General features: G+C 29.8%; 4 protein-coding genes across 4 annotated transcripts in view; all 4 read left to right on the top strand.

The window, feature by feature from the left end:
* The first annotated feature begins 223 nt into the window (after positions 1-223).
* LOC119679053 (glutathione S-transferase 1-1-like) lies at positions 224-948 on the top strand. The gene has a single exon (XM_038091202.1). The coding sequence runs from the start codon at positions 267-269 to the stop codon at positions 900-902; it is 636 nt and encodes a 211-aa protein (XP_037947130.1). The 5' UTR covers positions 224-266; the 3' UTR covers positions 903-948.
* Positions 949-3791: 2843 nt separating this feature from the next.
* LOC119679050 (glutathione S-transferase 1-1-like) lies at positions 3792-4808 on the top strand. Its single transcript, XM_038091199.1, has 2 exons — positions 3792-3863; positions 4126-4808. Exon 2 carries the CDS (start codon positions 4132-4134, stop codon positions 4771-4773), a length of 642 nt encoding a protein of 213 aa, XP_037947127.1. The 5' UTR covers positions 3792-3863; positions 4126-4131; the 3' UTR covers positions 4774-4808.
* Positions 4809-7273: 2465 nt separating this feature from the next.
* LOC119679051 (glutathione S-transferase 1-1-like) lies at positions 7274-8080 on the top strand. Its single transcript, XM_038091200.1, has 2 exons — positions 7274-7310; positions 7413-8080. Exon 2 carries the CDS (start codon positions 7419-7421, stop codon positions 8058-8060), a length of 642 nt encoding a protein of 213 aa, XP_037947128.1. The 5' UTR covers positions 7274-7310; positions 7413-7418; the 3' UTR covers positions 8061-8080.
* Positions 8081-9822: 1742 nt separating this feature from the next.
* LOC119676823 (fatty acyl-CoA reductase wat-like) overlaps positions 9823-10523 on the top strand; it is a 4693-nt gene continuing 3992 nt past the window's right edge. Inside the window, exons 1-2 of the mRNA XM_038088082.1 lie at positions 9823-9857; positions 9918-9979. Coding sequence (XP_037944010.1) covers positions 9823-9857; positions 9918-9979 — 97 coding nt within the window. The remainder of the gene's footprint in view (positions 9858-9917; positions 9980-10523) is intronic.

Raw genomic sequence — 10523 nt, 5'->3', positions numbered from 1 at the left:
ATTTTAAGTGCATTTTACAAGCACTTTATTTTCGATTAATTTTGATTATTTATTTTATTGCTTCGTTTAGACTTTTATATATATTTACATAAATAAATACGAGTAACTGAATTGAAAGCTGTAATTAAAACAGAAATATATACATAAACATAATATTATACATATATAAAGTAATGGGGAAAAAATAATTTTTTATTTTAAAATAACATTAAACTACTAATTATAAACTTTTCCTCATTACAGTTAAGTTCAAAAATCAATCAAAAATGGATTTCTATTATGTACCCGCTTCAGCACCATGCCGTTCAGTTCTAATGACTGCTAAAGCTCTTGGAATTGAGTTAAATAAGAAAACTTTGGACTTGCAAGCTGGTGACCAACTTAAGCCTGAGTTCATTAAAATAAATCCTCAACACACCATCCCAACGTTAGTTGATAATGGATTTTCCATTTGGGAGTCACGCGCAATTTGCGTTTACCTAGTTGAGAAGTATGGAAAAAGTGATTCTTTATACCCCACATGTCCTAAAAAGCGTGCCGTTATCAATCAACGTTTGTACTTCGATATGGGTACTTTGTACAAAAGCTTTGCTGATTATTATTATCCACAAATAATGGCCAAAACTCCGGCTGACCCAGAAAAGTTTAAGCAAATAGAGACTGCATTTGGCTTTTTGAATACATTTTTGGAGGGTCAACAGTATGTTGTAGGTGACAGTCTTACTGTGGCGGATCTTGCTTTATTGGCTACTGTTTCAACATTCGATATAGCTCGTTTTGATATTAGCAAATATGCCAATGTTGCTAAGTGGTACAATAATGCTAAGAGCGTTGCTCCTGGTTGGGATGAGAACTGGGCTAGTTGTCAAGAATTTAAGAAGTATTTTGATGGATTACCTTAAGTTTAATAGTTATTAAAAGTAAATAAATGTAAGAAATTTGCATTTTTATAATTTTTAATAACATTTTTGTTGTTATTTTGTTAAATAATATTAAATTATTAAAGTAATAAAAAGGATTTTATTACATGAATTAAATTATTTTTGATTTTATACAACAAAACTACTGAATGCTGAATTATTAAGGAGTATTAAATAATAAAAAACATAATAATATTACATGTTTCTAATACAAGAACATTAAAGAAGACATATTGAATTGGAATTACTTGCTAACAGTTTAAGATGTACTATATAAGCTGTGCACCGCAAAAACATAGCACGGTTATTCATATAATTTCTATGACCTTGATAATGAGGATGAAATACGCTCTTCAGAGCTACAACTACAACAAAAGTCATACTGGGGTAGACCAAGTAGGTCTTCTTAGTTTGCAGAAACCTGTCAGCACCAATATCACAGTATTGAGCAGATTCCGTTTGAGTTAAAGTAGCTGACTAGTATATTTACGGTCAAGTTGGGATCCAGTGGATCTTTAGAACTGACAAAACCTTTCATTTGTCCAGGTTGTTTTAGCTACACTTAAATATTTTTGTTTAATTGTCAACATAACTGTTACAAGAGGCATACCAATACAGAAGGAATAATTGTCAGAAAGCAGAGTACCTGTCTTGGCAAGCCTTTTGCCCTGATTTTGCCCGAAATGTCGTTGTGTTTAGGTAGGTACCATCTGAGGTGGACACTCACAAGCCCGGCCTTCTTCAACTTCTAAGGATATAGTTGTAGTGCTTATTGGAGATTTAATAGGAGTATGTCAGTCCGAGCAGATTACGATATTTAGATAGAGAATTTCATTGCATACGAAACTTCAAGCTCTCAAATTGAAGAGTTTAAAAAAATTTATTTCTGAATAAAGTTTATATTGATTAGTAGAGTATAAAAATCATAAGGTCAACTATATATGTGTTCGTATGAACTATAAAATGTTATAGTGCAATATGTACGCAAAAAGAGAGCGAACGATACACTTAGATGAGCTTACGACTAATTGGAATAAGAACCATTATTAAGGGGATGTTTTCAAAAATTGAGTCTTCATATTTCTATTTTATGGAAAATAACTTCATAGAAATCAATAAGTTTATTTTATTTTTAACCAACCAATTCATGTCACTCCACTACAATACAAGCAAAAATGTTCTATTAACATTATCGACTTATAAATAATTTGTTCAAATTATCAGTTTGCTTTTATCTCCTAAAATACCAAACCACGCTGTCTAATTGAGTCATTAGTTTGTATTTGACTAAGGCAAATTATCGACCGAGTTATTGTAATAAAAATGTTATCTATATATCACACATTAGTATATTGGTATATTGGGTGCATGGCGGAATTTGTGCACTGTCATGAATAATGATTTGTAAAAAAAATCATCCTCTTGTGACGCAAATATTTGTTGTAAGAAATATTTGGTTTTTTAATAAGTAAAAATCTTCTTTATTCAATTTAACATAGCACTAGTTGTTCTGTTTTTTGATCCGAAAATTCATCACGAGAATTACTGGCCATGTAATAGTAAAATCAAGGCAATCAAGATCCATTAAAACAAAATGCTTAGGCTCTGACTTTGTTACAAGATACTTGCGTGGAAGTGTGAATAAAGTCACAGAGAATTAGATGGGCTAGCCATGTAGCACAACAGTTAAATCAGTGGCTTAAAAACTGTGTTTCAAAGAATCAACGACCTGAAGCGTTCACAAACCGGTTAGCTTAGATTAATTTATGTCAATGTTCCAGTCGGCCAATCGACCAACTTACTTAGACACTACAGGCAGAGAAATCTATATTCCTGCTTCGGGTCCATTTCGATACCGCTGCTTAACACAATACTTTAACTGCTTTACTTACCTATGTTACTATTCTTACTAGTGGTCAGATTATGTGGTTTCAATGATTAGGAAACGATTGCGAGAAATTTTAAGAACTGGAAGAATACTGTAATGAAGAAAAGAGGTGTACATTAGTTGTAGTGCCAATAATTGCCCTAGAAAAACGTTATATTACCTAGTTTCAAAAAACAAAAAAAAAGTAATTGGTTTGGTGTGAGCATTAATAAGCAAATTATTTCAAAATTGAAAGCCATTCCTCATTTCTAACTCAGTCATTAGAATTTAATGAGAAATACTAATACCTTATCTGGGTTAACTGGGAACTATTTTAAAGTTCTTATAAGGTACAGGATATTTTTACACCTCTATTAGAGAGTTTGTTATGTTTGCGTCAGAAATTTCTCCACTTCTAGCTAGTACCGGTCAGCTACAAAAAATATGTTTTACTGTTTCTTTTTCCTCCTCATCTTTACAGCTTTACAACAATATTCATTGAAGGGTGCTCTGAATCTGAGAGCATGTTTAACAAATAGTCAGTTACCAGTTATAAAAGCCACCATATTAAAGATATCGTATCTTGGGCTGAGTAAGTCTCTTGATCTTTATAAGATGAATTCAAACTAATTCATTAAAGTTTTGCTGATTGATTAGGAAGTAAGCGTCTTACAGGTCTCTCGTATTTTATTTAATTACAATACAATACTTAGAGTATGTCTATGTCATAATTGGAATTATATAAATTGTATACTCCTATAAGCAATCGATTCCTTACAGTTTAAAGAATATGTTTTTTGTAGTTGAGTCCCCCCCAACATGTTCGTTACAAGATGTCATTCATAAAAACTCAGTACAAATAGTATTTCAATTAAAATTATATCAAATATAATTTAGCTGCGAAAAAAATACTTATCGATTTTTGTTATTGTATTAATGTTTTCCACATCAAAAAAAAATACTCTCCATGGACTGAAAGTACTTTAAATACCGAACAAACTCACGAACCCAATTCAGTACTACATTGAATTCTTTGCAGTCAACATCGAGTGGTGTGGAATCTCCGAATTAAAAAAGTAAATTTATGTTGAATAATTATTCTAGCAACTAAATAAAATAGAGATAATTATAGCCAAATAAGATAAATTAACTTTTTATTGTTTTTTAAAAAAAATTTTTTTTTCTTTTTAGTTTTAGTTTTAGAATAATTATATATTATAGTAGAAACATGACTTGCGTATATTGAATAAATCGTATGATATCATTTTTATTTGCGTTCTAAAAATATACTTTTCTATGAATTATATTTTAAATAAATTTTTATATTAATATTTACAGTTCAAGATGGATCTTTATTATATGCCCGCTTCAGCTCCTTGTCGTTCTGTTGAAATGACAGCCAAAGCAGTTGGAGTGACACTTAACAAAAAACCTTTAAACTTGATGGCAGGTGAACATCTTACCCCAGAATATTTGAAGATAAATCCACAACACACAATTCCAACTTTAGTTGATAATGGATTTGCAATCTGGGAGTCTCGTGCCATTATGGGTTACCTGGTTGAAAAATATGGCAAGGACGATTCATTATATCCAAAAGATCCCCAAACACGTGCAGTAGTCAATCAGCGCTTATACTTTGATATGGGCACCTTATACAAAAGCTTCTCTGACTATTTCTATCCGCAATATAGACTTAAACAACCAGCTGATCCGGAGAAGTTCAAACAAATGGAAGTAGCTTTAGGATTCTTCGATACGTTTTTGGATGGACAAACGTATGCTGCTGGTAATAGCATCACTATTGCTGATCTTGCATTGGTAGCTACTGTTTCTACTCTTGTACTTGTCGGAGTTGATATTACAAAATTCCCTAATGTTAATAAATGGTGGGAGAATGCCAAGGAAACCGTTCCTGGTTTTGATGATAATTGGGCTGCTTGCTTGGAAGCTAAAAAGCTATTTGATCAAATGAAAAATAATTAGTTTGTTTAGATGTGGAAATATGTTTAAAATTTATTTATAAGCTCAAAAATATTATTTAAAAAATATTATAATATTGAATATTATAGTTATATAGTATATCCTCAAAATAAATGCACAAAATTAAATTTGAATGTAATGTTTTTATTCTTACACTTACAAAAGTTTTAAAATTATTCTTTAGTTCTTTAGTCTTTAGTTTTATATGATGCAAAACTACTTGAAAAAAATTAAATTCAAAATCTTAATTATAGATTACCTTCAGCAGCAATTTTTAAAATAATAATTAACCAAATAATGATGTTTTTCAATACAAAATAATAAATTTATTTCACACCATCTTAAACAAAAAAATACTTACCGAGTCTCAACCACTCTGGATACTTTATAATACATCTGACTTTAATAAGACTGTACTGGAGGTATATTAAAAACCATGGTTCCTCAGGAGATATATTAAATCGTGTTGTTCCTTATTCTGTCTGTGAAGTATTGACTTAGGAACTTCATTTTGATTTCGACCACTAAAACGGCAATTGATTAAATGTCATGGAACTATATCTTTTTTTTGTTTTGTAGAACATGTGCAGCAAGAGATGTTGAAATTCTCTTTTCATTTTTTTTTAAAGTGTGTATCAAATCAAGTGATATTTGAAAAGAATTAAAAACATATTAATTTATTAATATTATAACAAGGTTCACCTGGAAAAGATTGCAATGGTAGAGAAACAGCAGTCGCGAGATTACCCGGTTGACCGCTGAAGAGATGACGAGAATGCTGGACACCTGGCTCTGACATACAGAAACATAATCATTTGATATGTCATAATTTCACATAAATATATCCAATTCAATTGTTGTATCGAAACAGGATTTAATCCTATAATAAAAAAGAAGAAGAAGAACAAGGTTCTGGCATGTAAATACTCTAAAATTGATCAATTTTATATCTAAGTTAGATAAGTCAAAAAAATGGAGAAAAATAAAAAATCGGTTAATAGAGCATATTTCTGTATTGTTTCTTTACAGAGGTATATTACTTTTTTAAATCGGTTTGTTTTAAATAATGAATAACCAACCATTTATCCGTTAGAGTTTGCTCTTAAGATAGCACTGCAGATATTTATCTAGTTCTAGTTCTTCTGCTGCAGCAATAGTCCTAAACAAAGATATGCAGAGGAAACTACTTATCAATAAAAATAATAATTAAACAATACAATTATTTGTTTTTAAATGAACCAGTTAATCCTTACTATTTATGGATTTAAATTTCGAATAGTTGCAAAGAAAGTACCAAACACTATCAACTGAGTTGATATCATCAAATTATATTTTTAGTTGAACTTAGATAATCGCATTTTTAGAAAAAAAATGTTAAAATAGCACAATAATGCTTAGTAAGTAAATATTTTGTTAAATATAAAGAGTCATATAATAGACTTTGATTTCAAATGCACCGAATGTATGATGACTCAATATATAGAAATCTACAAAGCATTATCTAATTATTACGACTACCTATATTCATATATGTACACATACTATTAAACCAATATAACTTGTATAATTTATAATGTATTAAAATTTATAACCAGCTTAATAAACGCATTACTGAACAATCAGTATATTCTAAGATCTATAACATGAGCATGTGGTTTCAAATAATACTTGCGGCTTTACTTAGATAGTCCATAGATCTTTGAGTCTTTGAATTCGAAAAATTTAAAGTTATTTTAAGTTTATTTTTCTCTTGAACTTTTTGAGTTCTTTTACTCTAAATTTCAAGACCTGACTCGATTCTTTGAAACCATACAAAGAAATGTGAACGGGTTACGGACTTTTTGAACAGCTGATGTCATAGCTTCGGATTAGAAGAGATAGAAAATATCTGATAATTGCTATCTTTATAGAGTTTCACTTCTTTTAATGTTTGCTCAATATAATTGCAGATATTGAAGACGTTACTCCTAGTATGATCTCTTTTCATAAAGTGTAAGTGATCCGCACCTTCAACGCGATAGATTGGTATTGGGACATTCATATTTCATATGTATTCGTTGTGGCTATATCTGGAATTTGAAAATGAGTTTAATGGATTTTACCTAGTTCTACTCTTCTATATGTATTGTCTGCATTTCCATTCTGTGGCTCATAACCAATTTCATATCACGATGTAATATTGTCTATATTGTCGTGTATGAAAATGATTGGAATTATGGTTTACATTATCTAATAAATAAACATTAGTTAATCACTTCATTCCGATAAGAATTTACCACGTCACTGATACCGAAGATTTAGATTAAAACCTTTCCATATAAATATGTAAGGGTGTTTATATTTTAAATTTATATCAAATGTGATTAAATAGTAAAAAAAAAATTTGTATTGATTTTTGTGTATTTTGTGTGTATTTTTTACTTATTTTATCAACAATTCTTCGGAGAGTCCATTTGCTTTAAATACGAAAGCACTTTCAGTCACAGCTCAGTGCGGAATTGAATTCTTCCAGTGAATATTGTGTGGAATTGACGTTAAAAGTAAAATAAAATTTTGTTTTTCTCTAAAAATTAACTAAAAATATTTAATACATAAAAAAATCATTTTATTAAATATTTTTAACATATTATTTTTGTTTGCAGTTCAAAATGGATTTCTATTATCTACGTTATTCAGCGCCTTGCCGTGCCGTTGAGATGACAGCTAAAGCCATTGGCGTCACTCTTAACAAAAAAACCGTGAATTTATTGGAAGGTGAACAACTTAAACCAGAGTATGTGAAAATAAATCCACAACACACCGTTCCAACATTGGTTGATAATGGTTTTGCGATCTGGGAGTCTCGTGCCATTATGGGTTACCTGGTTGAGAAATATGGCAAGAATGACTCATTGTATCCAAAGGATCCCAAAAAGCGCGCTGTAGTTAACCAACGTTTATACTTTGATATGGGAACACTAGCTAAAAGTTTTGGTGACTACTTTTATCCACAGTATAGATTGAAGCAACCAGCTGATCCCGAGAAGTTCAAACAAATGGAAGTGAACTTAGGATTTCTTGATACATTTTTGGATGGACATGCTTATGCCGCTGGTGATAATGTGACCATAGCTGATTTTGCTTTAGTTGCAACAGTTTCCATGATGATAATGGGCGGTATTGATCTCACAAAATTCCCTAATGTTAATAAATGGTGGGAGAATGCTAAGACAAACGTTCCTGGTTTTGATGATAATTGGGATGCGTGTTTGGAGGGTAAAAAACTTTTCGATGAAATGAGAAAAAAATAATTTATTGCGAAGTGAAAATGTATAGAATTAATTTATAAATTTAATAAAAGACTAATTGTTTTGAATAAAATAAAATTTGAACTAAACCATTTACTCTATTTAGAACTATTTCGGGAAATCCGGAAACAATAGTTTTTATAATTGAATAATTAAAACAGATTTAATTTTTAATAATTAACATTCACTTGAAAAAACTTATGGAAAAAGAAAGAAGTCTCTTCTAATGAAATCATCAACGAAATTCTTTTCAATATCTATTACTAAAAAATCCCTTTCTTTATATTATTATGTTGAGGCTAGTTCAGTCAGTGCACTTGAGCTTTTTTACTCTCTACTAACTGCGAGTTTCCTTTATAATCCCTTTCCACGCCTTGACTGGATTATTGTTTATCACTTCATCAGACTAAGCAATAACTGAACTCCGATCTGCATACCTTCCCGAGGAGCCTGTGTTCATTTTGAGATTCATATATGATTTACTAAAAAAAACAAACAGTCATTATATTTTAACCTGACATTCTTTTTAATTACTATACAAGATCGCCTTGATATATAACATTTAATACCATAACACCATGAACCATTTCATCATTGTAAAAAACAATTAGTGGGAAGGAAAGTCCAAATGTTTTGCTCGTTTACTTTTAAGTCAAAATCATGTATTTTATCATAGAAATTAATGAAGACAAGATCAATACGACTAGAAACAACGTTTACCTTTCTTTGTCGAAGTTTTAAATGCGGAAAGTCCACCGATAGTTCTGTTAAATGTCAAGTATTTATAATTTCTTCAGCATATATATTTTTAAAACTATTATTTTGGATAAGATAAGACATACATCTATTTTCAGCATTGATTAGATGACGATTTCTGGGTCGCTAAGATTTAATAATAGATTTAAGCAGTCATTAATTCTGAGAAACTTGTTCCATTACGCTATATACCATAATCTCGAGAAATTATCTAGTTTTGGAGATACTGAAGTTTAATGCTGTATTTGAAAGTATCAAAAAAGGTCCCTACGCAAAGATTATTTGATTGACTGAAAAAAGTAGGAACTACTTTATATGTTAGCAAATAAGCGAAGAAATATATAGAAATATAAATTAGGCGAATTATTAAACAAATAGATAATCAGCCAGATGTCTATAATTATAAACAGATAGATGACAATAACGAAATCGATTCGTCTTTTTATGTTGCTTAAGATCACCTATGTATGTGTAAGTGGTTCATTTTGCGCCCGGTACTTGCCTTACTTCGTAATAAATATTTTGAGAGCCATTAAGAGACTAGAAAGGGTCTTGCCACTTGTGTAAGGATAAAATAAATTTCATAGTAGTTTCATTAAGTAGCTGTGGAACCGTACCTGTGGAAATTATTACGTGTACTCAAATGTATAAAATAGTGGAGATGAGTGGAGCGATAATCGTTGTCACGCACAAGCACAATACTCGTATATAGTAGTACTAAATTTAAAATAAACGGGCTTACCGGTGAAGTACACACTTGGATATTATTATATTTATATATGTGTGTATATTTGCATTTAATTAACTTTTAGTTTATTGAGGCTTACTCATATTTATAAAAGTTGCTACGTCACTTGAAATAAAAGTTCTAGAACAACAAAAAAAAATCAGTGAAGCTAATTAGTTTTATTTCAGTTGAATTAATTTTTAAGTGTAAATTAATCGGCGAGAGTGTTAATTTTATTTTACTTTTTTGAATTTAGAAAAACAATAATTATTTAAACAAGCAATGGCAACAACAAAAAGTATCTTATCTGCTGAAAAGTGTGACTTTTTGCTCTGAAAAATGCTTTAAATATAAAAATATTTTCATTTTAAATTCAGTTGTCTTTCGTATCTGACGCTGTGGTCACCACGTTGGAATTCAAGTTTTTCAGGGGAAAAAAGTGAGTTATGAGTATAAACAAACTGAAACAGAATGTGTATAAATACTCAGAACATATTTCTTAATATTTTTTTATTTATTTATGTATCTCATATCTCAGCCATAAGCGAAATCCGAAAATACATATGTATTGTGTCTAGATAATAAAATATCGTATGACTTTATTGCTAAAAAATTGTTTATGAAAATAAAAAACAGTGGTGACAAGCAAGAAGCTCTAAAGTATCTACTAAAGATAATAATATATATAATAATATTGTATAATTCTTGTTTGGATGTACTCAGAATTGTTTGTTAATATTGTCAAAAAAGAAGAACAATTAGTGCTAATTAATTAAAACCAAAAAGTAAACAATAATTTTTTATAGAAGATACTAAGTTTGAAATATCTGTAGAAAGCAAAAAAAAAAATAATTTGCATGTTCTGCTTAGTTGCTTCAATTAAAAATAAGAAAATTTTAAAAATAATTAATAGAAGGGTTTTCGAATAACAAAGAAAGAAATAAAGGACAAACACAAAAATTTATTTTTTAATTTTATTGAAA

Source organism: Teleopsis dalmanni, chromosome 2 (genome assembly GCF_002237135.1).
Source record: "Teleopsis dalmanni isolate 2A chromosome 2, ASM223713v2, whole genome shotgun sequence".
NCBI classification, from domain to species: domain Eukaryota; kingdom Metazoa; phylum Arthropoda; class Insecta; order Diptera; family Diopsidae; genus Teleopsis; species Teleopsis dalmanni.
Note: the sequence above shows the minus strand (reverse complement) of the source record. Positions and strands in the feature narration are given on the sequence as shown.